General features: G+C 48.2%; 1 protein-coding gene across 1 annotated transcript in view; it reads right to left on the bottom strand.

The window, feature by feature from the left end:
* Nucleotides 1-17,629, bottom strand: part of HYDIN (HYDIN axonemal central pair apparatus protein) — a 287,221-nt gene that overhangs the window by 200,530 nt on the left and 69,062 nt on the right. Inside the window, exons 18-22 of the mRNA XM_063313067.1 lie at nucleotides 9,633-9,871; nucleotides 5,477-5,735; nucleotides 4,240-4,383; nucleotides 1,489-1,632; nucleotides 218-545 (exon numbers count right to left, since the gene is read on the bottom strand). Coding sequence (XP_063169137.1) covers nucleotides 218-545; nucleotides 1,489-1,632; nucleotides 4,240-4,383; nucleotides 5,477-5,735; nucleotides 9,633-9,871 — 1,114 coding nt within the window. The remainder of the gene's footprint in view (nucleotides 1-217; nucleotides 546-1,488; nucleotides 1,633-4,239; nucleotides 4,384-5,476; nucleotides 5,736-9,632; nucleotides 9,872-17,629) is intronic.

Raw genomic sequence — 17,629 nt, 5'->3', positions numbered from 1 at the left:
TGAGGACTACCAATACTAAACAAGAAAAATAAAAATCTATGAAAACTGCTATAAACTCAGAAATGAGAAAGGAGCTAGATCTTTTAGAGTCTCACCTAGAGCACTTTTCTTGGGCAGAAGTAATACTTCAAAGATCAGCTTTTTAAAATGGAATTCATTAATACACAATGAATCATGTGCTATGAATGACCAGAAATCAGGCAAAATTCCAGAGTACACCATGGCTTATACCTGATAAAGGACTCACGATCATCTGTCAGGAAGGACCAGCGATATTTGATTAGAAGGGGACTGCAATTGTTCATACTGATGTCACGTATAACTTCTGTGTCATTCAAGATGCAGCCAAAATTGAGATCCATTGTTTGGAAGTGAAGGTTTGGGAAATGCACTTCTCCCCGGAGATCGACACAGTCCACATGAGGATGCTCCAAGTAACGCAAAACTAGAACTTCTTCTGATACTCGACTGCACAGGTCTTCTCTACAGTTGGGGTCAAATCTGACAGAAAGATGATGTACCTCTCCAACACCCATCATTAAAGGCTGAATTGGAAACAAAGTTCAATACATGTCAGTGATATTTTATTTATTTATTTATATATTATTAAATTTATATCACCGCCCATCTCCCCCAATGGGGGACTCTGGGCGGTTTACAATAAAATAACACTAAAAACATAACCATCTAAAAATTACCATTAAAATATACATAAAAACAACTGTGCAAAACATATCACAAAAACAGTTTGTGCACAAAGGGTTCTATGTATGGAACAGCTGTTTTTGGAATGGCTGAAACATGCCCACGTGGTCCAGATACAGAATGAAACAGGAGCTGTTTTTTCCCAGTTACGTGTGTGCTGAAGTTTATTGGCCTCCCACTCCAGTGGACTCTGAATGGGCTGAAGCCCTATGCAGAAGTTGGGAGGGAAGAAGAGGAGGAGGCCAAGGATAAGCGACAGCAAGGAGGGAGGCAGCAGAAAGCACCGGAGTGGTGAGGTGGCGGGGAGAGCAGGCTAGGAGTTTATTTATTCATCAGGTTTGTAAAGCTGTCCGACTGCATAATCACTCTGACTGGCATACAATGTTAGGAACAGATTAGAATGATTGAAAAAAGAGAAAATATGTATTATGCTGATATTAAAAGACACTGCATTATGCTGAGGGATGGAGAGGACAGAGGTAAACCTTCCCTCCTCACCCCTCTTGGAAATTGCTCTCGGATCCCTGCAGGTGTTATTCTGCCCCAAACCCATAACAACAAAAATATTCTGGGGTTTGTTTCTGTCCAAAAAAAAAGAAACAGACTTTGCTTCTGATACTTGATTTGGGTTTGAAACAAAACACACATTGCTGTTTCATGCACATTCCTAATTGTATTCCTCTCATACTATGATTCCTCAAGACTTTCTGTCTCTCCAGCATTCTGAGACGGTTTTGCTGTCCAGGATGTGAACCATATTCAGGTCACGGGTAGTTCTCTTACCTGTGCAGGAGCTGGAACCATTCTGTGATTTGTGTCACAAAGGGCAAAGGGCTCTTGCAGAGAAAGAACAACCCGGAGTGGCAAAGAGGAAATATTCTTCAAGGACAGAGGGTTGTACTGGGCAGTCAAAATGTCACTAGGGTTCTGGAGAAAAACAAGAAGAAGGATAAATAATCACACATTCAGGTAGAAAAAACAGGCAGAATCACAACATGGCAGAATGAGAAAGGGCCACTGATGTTCAATCTATTACTTAGTGCAGGAACTGACCAGATTCTCTGGTATCAGTGGCACATGGCAATTAATGCAGGACTACTATATTTTTAAAATATTACTTAAAAATACTCATGTCTTCTGTACCACTAGACTAGATACGATGTAAATTGTGTGACTCCTCCTTCTCTCCAGAATCAAAGTTTCTTGCCCTCATCAAAAGCAGGAATTCAGACCTCTGCAATAGCAATCTGTTCAAACGTGCTGCCTGAGACAGATAAAGAGTAACTGGTGGGAATAGTGTCATCAGAAGGGAGAGAGAAAGGAAAAATATGTCAGAAAAAAAGTAAATGGCTGTACAAATGATGAACATGTAACTGCCAAAACATATAAACTCTTGCTGAAATTTGAATTGGAGGATGAGCAAGTGAAAGAGTGTAGGATAACATGGGCTATGAATTTTGGACATAACATTTGATAGATAAGTAAGTAAGTAAATATATAAATATTGTTGGAACAATGGGAAAACATGTGGTTGAAAGGATTGAAAGTCACATTATGTTATAACCCAAAAGAGAATTTTTACAAAATGATGTACCGTTGGTATATGACTCCAGAAAAATTATCTAGAATGTATAAAGGTACCTCAAATTTATGTTGGAAATATGGACAATGTGAAGGGTCATTTTATCATGCCTGGTGGACTTGTAAAAAAAGTCAGAAAATTTTGGGTTCAAATACGTATACTGATACAAAGTATTTTAAAGACTAAGATTCAGCTGAAATCAGAACTTTTTTTGATGGGATAAATGGCCAGACAACAAGAAAAAAGCCATGGAAGATTATTTTTGTATATGATCACTGCTGTGAGACTATGCACAAAAATGGAAAGATTCTGAAATACCCACAATGGAGGAATGGTTAGTGAACCATGATGGAACCATGATGGAGAGATGGCAAAATTAACTTGTTTGCTTAGAAAAAGGTTTACTACATTTATTAGTGACTAGAAACCCTTTATGGACTTTTTGCTGAAAAAAGAAAAAAAATGAACTGATGATTTGATTTTTAGAAAGGGTAGACTATGGAAAGAAGGAAAGTTTGATGTAACCTTACAGAGAGAGGGCAAAATATAAATGTACTTATAACTGTTGTTAAGAAGATTAGAAGCCACTTCTTCATTATTCCTTTTCCTTCTTTTCTATCTCTTTTTCTTTCTTTTTCACTTTTCTCTATTTCTCTATTTAACTTGAAATTTGTATTGTTTTTACTCTGTGAAAAAACCAATAAAAATTTATATATATATATACACACACACACATATTGTGTGTGTGTGTGTGTATGAAGACAATGGATGGTCATAACTATTCTATATTTTAAGATCTGATCGCTACTGACACGCAGCTCCCTGCAATTTACTCTGAAGAAATCTGGCCCACAAAACATTAAAGACTGTATACCCATTTCATAGTAGGACCTTCCTGCTCCCAGCAACACTGCTTCTGAAGGAATATTTCAGTTATAATATAAGGAATATTTTTATAAACAGTAGAATGAAGCCAGAGAAAAGCAGAAGGCAAAAAAAAAAAAAAAAAAAAACCACCTCAAGACTGAAGGAACAGAATTCTCAATATTTTTATGGTCTGCAAATGGGCCTAGAAAGAACAGTGATATTCCTCCCCCACCCCGCTTTTCCATCTAATTGTCAATGGGGACAAAGCTACTAGAATCCTTGAACTGGAATGGCCACAGAGTTTGCTGCATCCTACTCAGCGTAGGAACCCAGCTCAAAGCATCACAAACCGGTGGCTCTCCAGCATTCCCTTGAATACAGGCAGTGAAGGGGACCCCCAACCCCTCTTCGAGAGGGGTCATGGCTTTCCCTATTGAACTGACCTTGTAGTTGAGGATTTGAAAACAATCCTCCCAATTGAAAAAAATATCAAAATCCTGCCCACCTAACTGGGATGCCTGCAGACTCTGAATTGGAACAAAACAAAACAGAAACAATGATTTTTGGTTCTACTTAACAGATGAGCTTTTTGAGATGAGAGACAGGGTTATTCTGCATATAAGGAACTAAGACAGCCTAGCCTAGCTGCAAGGCATTAGGATGACCTCGTGGCTAAATACTGTGATTGAAAAAAACATTTTTATTTATATTATTATGTATGTCACTCCAATCTAAGCTGCCCAGAGTCACAAATGTGAGATGGACGGCTATATAAATTGAAAAAATAATAATAAAATAAAATAAAATAAAATAAAATAAAATAAAATAAAATAAAATAAAATAAAATAAAATAAAATAAAATAAAATAAAATAAAATAAAATGTAGCATAAGTCTCTTAATGTCCAGAATAAATTCCCTCATTCTTAAGTCCTGGCTGTGGGTGTATCTGCATCAGCTCCGACAGGTGAGATCTCTAAGGACTTTGGATTCCAACCTCCCAGGGGAAGCCAGGTCACAAAGCTCTGCTCTTCTGGCTACTCTTATGTACGATGTCAGAAGGAAGTCTTCATAGCAGAGTGCTCACCTTCTCCACACGGAAAGTAACTGCTCTGGAGGAAATCTGTAGAACTGGAGCAATGAATTCACAAGTGACGTCGACCTTCATGATGCACTCTTTTCCAGACTGCTTCCCTATGATTGCGTGGCACAGCAATCTTTCCTTTACCAACTGTACAGGCAAAGAGCACCAGGATGAAAGTGGTAAGCCATGCAGACAGAAACCACACTGGGGGCGATGCCAAGAGACATCCCTTGGAAACGCCCTTTTTCAATCAGTTCGCCACCCAAGCCTCCCATTCACCAGGCGCTCTGCACCAGCACTTGTGGGCCTGGAGACTGACTACATTTCTCCTACTTTTCATACGCAAGATCAGCCTAGAGACTTTGAGCTGATATGGCGAGTCTCCCTACCAGCCTCCTGCAAACGGCCTTGCTCTCTAGGCAATCAACAGAATCTCTTCACAACTCTGCACACTTTTGCTGGCCTGCCCTACTGGGAACTAAACAGCCCAGAAAAAACCAATGGCTTCATCCTGCTTGCTCATCCCTGGCACACAAGCCACCTTGTAAACATACTGGAATGAAGATGCTTTCTGCCATGTCCGTGGGGAGGGCTTCCCCACCAGAGACACTCCACCGCCTCCACCACCCAGTTCCTAAGGCCTGCTCTGAAAGCCACCTAGGAATCCCTCCAGTGCTGGCACAGGGCCAAAGACATGCCCTCCCCAAAGGTGGGGCAGGAGGCAAGGCTGAAAAGTTCCTCTTCAGCCTTCAGTTGAACGGGTTTTTCTCCAGATGTCCATGAGCAAGGGCAAATTACATCATTTTCCCACTAGTAGAAGTAAAAATGCTAATTGTGGCAGCATATTGATCTCAGAGTAGAGAAGAAGAGCAAAAATCCACCTCTGGTTGCTAAAAACTCAGATAGGTTTAAAAACTAGAAAAGCTGAATAAAACACAGACAAAAAAGAAAACAGAATATCTTAGCCAATAGCATTTATAACACTGCTTGTGCAGAACTCTGAAGTGACCATATGGTAGTTACAGCCGCTAAGTGAAACCTTAGCACTGATCACACTATTATAGTAATCTACAGCAAACTGGCCTGCTTGGAAGATGCTGGTCATATCCAGAACCTGAAATGCCATGGCGATAAATCTAAAGGGAGAACATGGATGTTTGAATCACAGAAGTATATAATAGAAGGGTGGGAAGGAACTTTGGAGATCATCTGCCCTCTAGTACAGCATCCATAAGAATACCTTGGGAACATCAGAAGATCCTTCCAGGACCATGTCCATACTCTTTCCTGGGGCCAGTTCCATTCTCAGTGGCTGAAGCTTGAACACAGGACCCTGCAGTTCTGTCCTCGGGTGGAAGGTCTGGCTCTTTGTGTTAGCACTGACGGCAGGGAGCGTGTTGCGCTGGCGAAATGGGGCAAAACCTTCAGTCATCCAGTAAAGCTGATGGGTGCGACGCCCACAGTTGGTTACCTTGAAACGATAGCAGCATGGATCCAAACTAGGAAAGGGACAGAAGGATTAAGACATACCTATCATGCTATTCCATTTCAGAATAAGCAACCAGATGCAAAACATAGCAAAGAGTGAACAAATAAATTATAGTAAAGACAAGATATAAGAGAAAAAAAATCTAAATGTAGGTTACGCTAACACCACTAACTACAAATAAGTCACTCACTTATGTATTCATTCCACATTCATTTAGCATGCATTCATTCTTGACCCTTCTGTTTTACTTTCTTAAGCACCTCATTCCAACTGCAATCAATTTAATGTTTCTCCTGACATTGCCCACTCACTTCCGCATAACAAAGCGGGCAGATTTCATTCTTTTGAAAATCATTCATTACTCTCAAGAGACCACAAACTACTCACTCTTTTATCAATCAATCAATCAAATCTTCATTACAGTCAGAGACCAGCATAAGGGGGAGTAAGGTATAGTCATTAAAATGAAGCATAAAGGGTTTAAAATATAAATATAAAAGTGAAAATTAATATCTAAAAAATTATAAAAAGCCAGAAGATGTGATAGATATATAACTTAAAAACTAAATGTATATATGAAAAGCGAAAGTTTAAAAAGGGGCATCATGGAGAAAATATACAGTATGTGGTCGCTAGGAGCCAAAAATGAGTTCATGGCACTCAGTCAATCAATCAATCAATCAATCAATCAAAAAGAAGGGGTAGGAGCATTAGATGGATGTGGGGAAGCATAAAAAGTCAGTATGGGGAAAACTGTATCAAGCTACAAAGCACCCTAAATTTGGCAAAGTAGGCACACGTTAAATCTAGTTTATAAAATTGAGCCCCAAAATAATCACCATCTCACAAATTTTGAGTGTTTATGCACAGAGCCTGGCAACACTGTATGTTGTAGCAGAGTTATTATCTGAAAGCAACAGGGTGGTATAGAATTGTCCTGTGCCCCTGGGTATTTGTCAGCTCCACTAGGTAGACCCAGCCAGGAAATCAACCCCAAAGGAAGGTTAAAACTACTTTTCTTGAGAATTCCTGCAAGTGTGATTGTGCTGCATCTCCTCCTCCTCCTTATACTTCAGTGAATTAGGGAGATGTCTATCTGAGCTGCTTCTGAACATTGTCTGGACATTCTGAGCTTAAAAAATGCTCCACTGCTTGTCACCTTGGCAACAGACCTTGTCGATCTCTGTCACGGTCATCTTCCTTACTCTCTACAGGCCCCAAAGTAAATGGAGCTGGGAAAGCTTCCTCTTCCCCCGTTGTACCCTTGTCTGCTCTGTGGCCCCTGCTGCTTCAGAAGACTCAGAGTCCTGTTCATCCTGGGACATCCAAGTCCCATGCAGCAGGGGCAGTTCATGGAGATGGTGTTTCCCTGGGCATTGCAGATGAAACTGGTATACCAGTTGTGGGGTATGCCCATCACTACCCACGCCACCATATTCTGGGCCAGTTGAAGCTTCCAGGTGGTCTTCAAGGGCAGTCCCATGTGGCTGGCAAACAGGCATCTTGCCAAATCATCAAAGGAACCTCTAATCTTTGTATAAATTATTGATTAAGTCAGAAAGGTTTATTGCTCTCAGTGATAGGTATGGCCCATTTGACTGTCCCATCTTTCAGCAAACTCAGCATGGAAGTCACTTTGGTGAGATCTGTGGGAAACTCTGCTTGTCACACTGAATCGTGAAGGTCAGGAATTGGTCTTGGTATCCTCCAAGCTTCTCTGGCAAACTCCCATGAGAATGCAGAAATATCAGCTGTGCTCCAGACTGCTGTGCTGCTGCTGGCTGAGGTAAATTCTGCCCCAACTATGATGTTATCATTGCATTTTGCAAGTTAGTTATTTGTAAATCCACCTGCTGTTGGTATTGCAACAACACTGCAGAAAGATATTTGGGATAGTGGCTTATCCCAAGGACCAGAGGCCATCTCCATTAAGAAAGGCAAAATCTTAAGCCTCTCTTGAAAGACAGTATGAGACTTGCAAGGTCGTCTTCCTTACTCTCTATAGCAGTTATGTAGTAAGGATGAGATTAGTGTGACTACCTTTGTAGTACAGGCACTGGAAAAGCACATCCTCTGTTTTTATTGTGTGCCCAGAGTTGCAGGGGCATTATCACTCCAAGTTTGGAGTCTTCCTATATCAGCCTTCAAGGATAGCTGAAGGGAGGGCATGATATCGTGCCAAAGTAAAGGCCCTTGTGGGTTTAGGTACTTCAAGTTCAATTAGAAATATCATGGGGGAGGCAGAATGCCAATTGGATTTACTGGCCAGAAAGTTTGGGCTAATGAAGGAATGGACTCTGAAGATGGTAGAGTTCACAGAGATGGCAGAATTGATCTGTTTGATCAATAAAACTAAGCACCTTTATAAAAGACTGGAAACCCTTTATGGGCTTTTTGCTGAAAATGAAAAAAAATGAGTTGCTGACTTTTGGGTTTGTAGATTAAAAATGGTTGACTATGGGATAGAGGGGAACTATGTAAGATAATCTTAGAGAGAGAGGATGGATAATAAGTTTGTTTGTAACTGCTGCAATCACGATTGGAAGTCGCTTCTATCTTTTTTTCTTTATGTTGTCTTTCACACTTTCCCCCCTTAATTTTTCTTTATGTTTTCATATTTGTCTTTTATTCATGTAAAAATCTTCAGTTAAAAATTATATTAATAAAACAAAGTGAATTAAATCCATCAAGTAGCAGTTTGTAAGCAGTCCATGCTTCCTGTATCAGCATGTCATAGTGGGAGAGAAACTCAGTAAAACAAGGAACACTGGTGGATGCTTGTAGTTCTGGCAAGGAGGCTAGAAGAATCAGTGCAGCACAGGCAGCAAAATGTAGGTCACCGGCAAGCAGAGATCTCATCTCTTTAGCAGGGGGAACCTTGTCCACTGGCTTGTCCAGTGAAGGAAGAGGTTCCTTCAAGGCCAGGAGAGGCTCCTGAGATGGGGGAGCAGATGACGATAAACCTCCCAGGTGGGTTGCCATGAGGACCGAGCTTGTCTGGGATTTATTTGGCTTGCAAGGCAGTTTGGGCATCAGCTACATGGGGGCTACAATGATTCTTTGAATATTGTGTAAAACTCTCAGAGGAGCCAGTGTCAGTGTCACTTTCCTTGTTACTGGTGAGGCAGTCATAATAGTGTGTTGACAGCTTTTGGCATGTCCAAGCTACAGGAGTAGCAATGGTATGGGGTGTTTGGGAGATGAGCAGCTGAGAGAGGCACATCTATTCCATTGGTGCGGGACTTCCAGATCCCTGCCAGCACTGAGGGGGTCTGGGTCTGGGTGAGGTGTCATAATGTTTGCTTTGATACCTGCGAGGGTTTTCGACTTCCTCCCTCAGCATGTGCTTAGACTGCTGGCTGTTGGCATGGCTTGCAGATTTATTGCAGTTGGAACCTAAACTTTTATGGCTCTTATCTGACCATTTTCACCCTCCTGGTTAGGAGGTCATGGACTAACTCATCCTTAAAGTCTCTGATGATTTGGATGCAATGAGTCTGCCACAGGAGTCTGCTCACGTGTGTGAATCTGGCAGGGAGAGCTGCCTGGTTGAAGGTTTAACATTTCTTAGGCTGGATAATTAGCGAAAAACTTTCGAATCATGTGTTCAATGTAAAGGGGAGGAAGCTTGTCTCTTTTGTGAAGGAAGAGCAGACTGTATCAGTTAATTGTTTCAGGAATGGCTACTCAACTTCCTATCTTGCCTACATAAGGCTTAATGAAAATGTTGAAGAGATTCAGGCCCAGGAATGAACCCAGATGAGGAACCTCTGAACCATAACAACCTTGATTGGATCCTACTTACCTACCAAAATTTGCATTGCCTCAGCCGGTCTGAGCTTTCCGTGGGTGGCAGGACCCACTGGCTTCTCATTAGCTACAGACAACTGTGGAAAAGGATACCTGCCTGAAATGGGGTCCCAGATTGATGGCAGGAGCAAATGGCTTGTCTGTGACAATGGTAGTTCCGATGCCTGTGGCCTGGACTGGAATAATGTAGGAATTACTGTTCGCTATAGCCAGGTTGATTTTGTCCTGAAACAGTACGGTGTCATCCAAATTAACTATTAGAGTAAGGGACATTTCCGCCTCTGGAGGAACAGTCCCTTCACTGGGCAAAATTCTCCACAGTGAAGGAGCACGAGCCTGAAATACAATAAAAAATACACCATCAACCAACTCCTTTGTGCCAGGCTGCAATACTTTAAAAGGAAAGTGCATATTAGGAAAATACAAATATGTTAAATCCGAGTAAAAATCACCCCACCCATTAAAATGTGTGCACTTTCACTGCCAAGAATTGACAAAACATATCAAGGTTTTATTTATTTATTCATTCATTCATTCATTCATTCATTCATTCATTCTGAAGTTAAAGCTTATTTTACAATGAGTTCCTATTCTTCAAGGTGCTTTTGATATACCATACTACAGTAAGGTAGCACTTCTGGAATGGCTGAGTCTGTTTCTTGACCTAGTCTACTTGAAAGCCTGACAATGATCTTGAAAGCCTGTCCAAAACCTGTCATGAGTGCCGTTGAGCTGAAGTCATCAGCGCAATGGCACACATGACAATAGCAAGGAAACAGGAGAAGGGGCTCAAGATAAGTAGCCATCAACTCACAACGACTAACGGCCAACAAACAATAACTAAACGGATCACGGAGCACACCCGAGCCATCAGCGCCAATACAACGGGGATCGCCCAGCTGACAGCAATCACCGGATGAATAGAAAACCCGATGATGGGCGATCCCGGAACGCCAGCGGGGCCTCACAACCCCTCACCCACCGGCAGGGCAACGTATTGGACAAAGGGGGGTGACGTGACCGCGAGTGAGGGGGCGCTGACCGGCGCAGGGTATTTAAACCCCGCACCGGCGCGCTCCTGTCACTCTCAGCTTTTTTCTTCCGACGCTGTAACTGCGCTGTGAATAAACCAGAGCCTGATCCATCGAACCAGTGTCTGAGTATTATTCAGAGGCAGGCAGCGCATGACATAAAGCTGAGAGTCATAAACTCAGCCTCGCCGAGCCCCACCGGACGACAACGAGCCGCGGGAGGAATAGACGGCGAGAAGACCAGCAAGATGAAGCCGGAGCGACGCGGGCAAGGAGGGCGAGCCGCGCGGCAAGAGACAGAGGAGGACCGACCAAGGCCAGAGGCACCGCGGACTCCCGGAGCCATGGACGCCCACCCCACCCGACCCGAGCCTCAGCTCCAACCCCAAGGGGAGATGGCGACGGAGGCAACCCGACCGCGGGAGGGAGCAGCATGCCTTCCGAAACCAGCGGAGGACCCCGCGCCCCACATCGCACCCCAGCAACGGGCGTGGAGCGACAGCCCAACGGCGGTCAACACGGAGGAGGACGATGGAGACACCCAGCAGATGGCGGAGGAAGCGGACCAGCGGCAGAGGGAGGATGAACCCCGCCGGCAACCCACCCCCGCTGACGCACCAACGGAACCGGCCCCAGCGGCGGCGCGGGCTGTGGACGAGGAGGCACGAGCTGAACTCGCGGCCATGCGGGCTCAACTGACGGAACTCCGGACCATGTTCCAGTCGCTTATGCCCCCCGCGCCACCCAACGACGTCCCCGCACAGGCCCACACCCTGAGCGAAGCACCGAACCCCCACGGGCCAGCGGAGGGTCAGCAGACGGCACAGGCGGACGATACCACAGACCGGGAAGCGAGAGGCAGGGCCGCGCAAAACGCCCGGGCCCCAAAGGACTTCCCCATCTTCTTCGATGGGAACCCCACGAAACTCTCGTTCTTCGTAACGAACGCCAGGGAGTTCATGGGGAGGCACGGACACTCCTACGACTCCGAGGCCGACAAGATCGCCGCCGTGGCGATCAAACTACAAGACAGGGCGGCGGACTGGTACGTCCAACTGTACGAGTCCAGCTCCCCCGCCCTCGCCACCTTCCCTGCCTTCATCAATGAGATGAAAAACTACTTCGAAGACCCCCTAGCCAAAGTAAGGGCGAAAAGCGCACTCCAAAGACTTAAACAGGGCACACGCACGGTCCCTGACTACGCCCTGGAGTTCAAAGCCCTCGCGGGGAAGGTCAGCGACTGGTCCGAGACCACCCTGCTGGAAATGTTCAAAAGGGGGCTCAATCGCGACGTTCTCCAATGGGCCCTCTACCGCGACGACCCAGAAACGCTACACGGGTGGATCCACCTCGCGGGGAAAGCCGAACACGCGCACCGCACCTTCCTCATGACAACCACGGAAGACACAAACTATGCCGGAAAAAAGGTACCCGCACCACACGTGGGGATGGCCGGCCCCATATACCCAAAAAAGAAATTCAAGCGGGAGCCCTGCGGGAAGTGTGGCAAATTAGGGCACAAGACGGTGGATTGCTTCGCCAACCGACCGCCGACCAGTGCGCCTAAACCCACCCCGAAAATTAGCCCCAAACCACCCAACCTGGGGCCGCCCCCTCACCGCCGAATGACCGTGGCCACAGCGACACCAGAGGAAGGCTGGGACGCCTATTGGGGGGAAGAGGATAACGTAGACCCCGACCAGCCGGCGGGAAAAGCTCCCCGCCTGCCCTGAAACGCGTTGCGAGGCAGGCGGTGGGACAGCAGCGCGGACCACCTCGACGGAACGACGAAAGCCCTGTAATAATGGCGGCAATCAAACTCTCTGCCGGCAACGGAGCCACCACGGCCGCGGCACTAGTGGACTCGGGGTGCTCAAAAAACCTCATCCACCCCGACCTAGTCGCCAAACTCGACCTCCGCTGCTTCCCCCTCCCCACGCCGCTGGCATTCCACCAGCTGGACGGCTCCACAGCGGGAGGGAAACCAGCCACGCTGCAAACCGAGCCGGTCACCCTGCAAATGGGCACTCACACCGAACGCACATCGTTCGTCGTCACTCACATCGGACGGCCCATTGCAGTCCTGGGGATGCCATGGCTCACGACAAACAACCCGCGAATCAACTGGGAGACCCGCACCTTCACATTCGGCGACGGTGAGTATCGAGCACCAGTTCCAGCGGGCAGAACCAACCCCACTGTAGGACGAGCGGAGGCGACTACACAAGACAACGCCGCTACCACAGCAGACCTACCGGAACAATACGCCGACTTCTCCGAGGTCTTCGGAGAGGCAGAAGCTGACCAACTACCCCCCCACCGCAAGACGGATTGCCGGATCGACCTACTGCCCGACGTCCCCTTACCTAGACCAAAGATCTACTCGATGACCCCGAAGGAGATGGCAACCCTCCGGGAGTTCATCGACAAAAACCTAGACAGGGGATTCATAGAGCCAGCATGCTCACCGGTCGGAGCCCCCGTCTTATTCCGGGAGAAGAAAGACGGCACCCTACGGCTCTGCACCGACTACCGGGGCCTAAACGTGGCTTCCCTGTCCAACAAATACCCCTTACCCCTGGTGAAGGACATGCTCGCCCACCTGTCCACGGGCAAAGTCTTTTCCAAACTGGACCTTCGCGAGGCGTACTATCGCATCCGAATCAGGGAGGGGGACGAATGGAAGACGGCGTTCAACTGCCCCCTAGGCGCCTTCCAGTACAAAGTACTGCCCTTCGGACTCGCGGGGGCCCCTGGGGTGTTCATGCAGCTCATCAATGAGGTACTGCATGAACATCTGTTCAAAGGGGTCCTGGTCTACATCGACGACGTCCTTATTTACACAAAAACGCATGAGGAACATGTGACCCTAGTCAGGCAAGTCCTCGACAAGCTCAGAAGGGCGCAGCTCTATGCCAAGCCTACAAAGTGCGAGTTTCACAAAGCGCGCCTAGACTACCTGGGGTACCGAATCTCCGGGGACGGCATAGAAATGGACCCCGCAAAAGTCGAGGCGGTGCTAAACTGGGAGCGCCCCCGCAACAGACGCCAACTACAGAGCTTCCTCCTCAAAACCAAAGGGGTGGGGGACACCCGACACGCCAAGAACCCGGGCACAGTGCTGAATTGGACTCCCGCGTGCCAGACCGCATTCAACAAGCTGAAAGCGCTGTTCACCACGGAGCCAATCCTCGCGCACCCGGACCCAGAACGGCCGTTCGTGGTCCAAGCCCACGCCTCAGACTTCTCCCTGGGGGCCATCCTGCTACAGAAAGACCCCACGGGACTCCTGAAACCATGCGCCTACCTGTCAAGGAAGTTCTCCGAGACAGAAAGGCGATGGCACGTCTGGGAGAAAGAAGCCTTCGCGGTAAAATCAGCGCTAGAGACATGGCGACACCTACTCGAGGGAGCCACCCAACCATTCGAGGTCTGGACCGACCACCGGAACCTCGAGGCCCTACGAACGCCCAGACGCCTTAGCCCAAAACAGGTCCGATGGGCCCAATTCTTCAGCCGCTTTAATTTCCAGCTGAAGTTCATGCCGGGCAAAAAGAACTTCCTGGCCGACGCCCTCTCCCGACTGCCCCAAGACGAAGAGCCCACCCCAGACACCATTGGGACGGTCCTATCCGCCTCGCAACTGGGGATGGCCATGACCACCCGAAGCGGCGCTCGGAGGCAGCTCGACTCTACGGCGCAGCCGACGGCGGGACAACCGGCGACCGGAAGAAGCCAACCACAACTACCAGGGGGAATGCGCACGGACCTCGCCGCCGCCCTCAAAACTGACCCCTGGTTCCTGGCAAACCCCGACAAGGTAACGATGGCACAGGACCTAGCATGGGGGGAAGGCAGAATCTACGTCCCGGACTCGCAACGCCGGGCGATCTTGCATAGGTCACACGACGCCAAACAAGCGGGACACTTTGGGTTCCTCAAGACCCTACACCTAACACGGCGTCAATTCTGGTGGCCCGCGCTCAGGCGAGACGTAAAAGCATACGTAGCGTCCTGCCCAACGTGCGCTAGGGCCAAACGGGCACCAGGCAAACCCGCGGGGCTATTACAACGGGTGGCAGAACCCTCCCGCCCATGGGAGGAAATCTCTATGGATTTTATAGTGGACCTCCCACCCAGCCAGAAGAAAATGGCCATTTGGGTGGTGAAGGACTACTTCTCAAAGCAGGCCCACTTCATCCCCTGCACGTCGGTCCCATCCGCACAACAGCTAGCCAAACTCTTCCTCATCCACGTGTACAGGCTACACGGATGTCCCGCATGTGTGGTGACCGACAGGGGCACACAGTTCACCTCCAAATTCTGGCGGGCCTTCCTAAAGCTGACGGGGACCCAACAGGCCCTATCTACGGCCTGGCACCCCCAGACGGACGGAGCCACAGAGGTTCTTAATGCCACCTTAGAGCAATTCATACGCTCATATACTAACTATCACCAAGACGACTGGGCTGAACTGCTCCCGTTCGCCGAAGTCGCATACAACAACGCCGTCCACACGAGCACGGGGAAAATTCCGTTCGAAGTAGTCTCGGGGCGCGACTTCGTCCCCATACCGGAGCTACCTCAACCCCCGGAACCCCAGGTGGACGCTAGCGACTGGGGACGGAAGATCGCGGAATCATGGCCAATAATCACGGCGGCGCTGAAGGATGCACAGGCAGCCTACAAAGAGCAGGCCGACAAGCACCGGCGCCAACAACCGACGTTCCAAGCGGGAGATATGGCCTACCTATCCACCAAGTTCCTAAAGTCAACCCAACCCTCGAAAAAACTGGGGCCTAAGTACATCGGGCCGTTCCGAGTCACCCAAATAGTGAACCCGGTAGCAATATGCTTGGACCTGCCACACAACCTACGGAGACTCCACCCGGTGTTCCACACCAGCCTCCTGAAACCGGCAACCACCTCCCGATGGCACCCAAGCACGCCACAGCCCTCACCGGTGATGATCGACGGGCAACACCACTTCGAGATAAGCGACATACTCGACTCCCGCAAGCAACGAGGAACTCTACACTATCTGGTCAGGTGGAAACACTTCCCCCACCCGGAATGGGTGGCGGCGCACAACGTTAACGCGCCTGACCTAACCAGAGCATTTCACCGGGCATACCCCGACAAGCCACAACCAAGGTCAGCAAGCCGTCCCCTGCAAACCCCCCCCGCAGGCCCCCCCCCGCCTCCCGTGCCCCAAGGGAAAGGGCCCCCCAAGCCCGCGACTTGGGTGGACCTCCCCCCCCGGGACTCACTCCCCCCGCCCCGGGCCCACGAGGTGGTGACAAGCGTTCGCCAGCACCCTCCCCCCGCCCCCCGGCCGCGGGGGAGTGGCAAGCAAGTCAACAGGGCAACCTGGGGGCAACGCCCAGGAGATATAACAAAGGCGACGCACTTTAAATGAAAAAAAGAAGGGCCCTACCTGGAGCTGATAAGCACCCGACCAGCCACGCCTCTCTCCTTGCCGAACTGAGCCAAACAAACAGGGTGTGGCTGGAGCATGCGCACGCCAGGATGTGACCCGGGCATGCGCACCATGGACACACCCTGGGAAGGCACGTGGTAGAGGGAGGAGCAAAGGGAGGGGCGACAACTACTCCGGCGGGAATTTTGGGAAAAAAAAAAAAAAAAAGTGCCGTTTTGACAGCTCCACCGAAAAAAAAAAAAAAAAAAAAAGAAAACCGGGGGGGAGCACTATTCGGACAGGGGGCAGTATGTCATGAGTGCCGTTGAGCTGAAGTCATCAGCGCAATGGCACACATGACAATAGCAAGGAAACAGGAGAAGGGGCTCAAGATAAGTAGCCATCAACTCACAACGACTAACGGCCAACAAACAATAACTAAATGGATCACGGAGCACACCCGAGCCATCAGCGCCAATACAACGGGGATCGCCCAGCTGACAGCAATCACCGGATGAATAGAAAACCCGATGATGGGCGATCCCGGAACACCAGCGGGGCCTCACAACCCCTCACCCACCGGCAGGGCAACGTATTGGACAAAGGGGGGTGACGTGACCGCGAGTGAGGGGGCGCTGACCGGCGCGGGGTATTTAAACCCCGCACCGGCGCGCTCCTGTCACTCTCAGCTTTTTTCTTCCGACGCTGTAACTGCGCTGTGAATAAACCAGAGCCTGATCCATCGAACCAGTGTCTGAGTATTATTCAGAGGCAGGCAGCGCATGACAAAACCTTTACTGCCCCCTTTCAAGGACAACAAGATCAAGGTGTGGATATTCTGAATCTCACACTTTCTACTTTCCCAGGACTGAGAAACCATTATTCCTCTCCCACGTCCTTCTCAAGGTCAGAGATACTTCCTTCTGCAGCAGCAGTTGTTGTTATTATTAGTTGCCATCCAGTCATTTACAACTCATGGCGACCCCATGTATAACAGAACAAAATGCTGTTTGGTCTTGTGCCATATGCCTGACCGTTCCAATGGTTTCAAGCAATTGGTCTTTCCTGATGATGTGCTCAAAGTATGAGAGTCTAAGCTTAGTTATTTTCGCCTCTAGGGAACATTCTGGTTGTATTTCTTCTAAAACTGATTTGTTCGTTCTTCTGGCAGTCCATGGTATTATCAATAATCTTCGCCAACACCATAATTCGAATGCATCAATGCTTCTTCTATCTTCCTTTTTTAATGTCCAACTTTCAAAGGCATATGTGGCAATTGAGAAGACCATTGTGAGGTTTGAGCCCGGAGCCTGGAGTTTTGTTTTCAGAGTCAGAAGAACAAAACTTATCTGGAGTCAGAAGGGGAAAACGAAACTCATCAGGAGGGACTTGGAGAAGCTGAACCAGGAAGTGACTCAGCAGAGCGGGAGAATTTGCAAACGCAGATTGGACAAACTCTGGAGGGGGATTTGAATTCTCCAGTCAGTGCTTGAGACAGGAGAGCAGAGAAGCTTGCGAATCAGAAGGCAGCTCGATTGGCTACAGGAGATAAAAGGCATGGAAGGAATTGCTTTAAAAGGCAGGTGCGTGAAAAGCAAGCTGCTGGAGACAACTGATCCTTTGAGCTCACAGCACTTGCGGAAG

The sequence above is a fragment of the Candoia aspera genome, chromosome 11 (genome assembly GCF_035149785.1).
Source record: "Candoia aspera isolate rCanAsp1 chromosome 11, rCanAsp1.hap2, whole genome shotgun sequence".
NCBI classification, from domain to species: Eukaryota; Metazoa; Chordata; class Lepidosauria; order Squamata; family Boidae; genus Candoia; species Candoia aspera.
The sequence above is the reverse complement of the archived record's forward strand: the minus strand, read 5'-3'. Positions and strand labels throughout refer to the sequence as shown.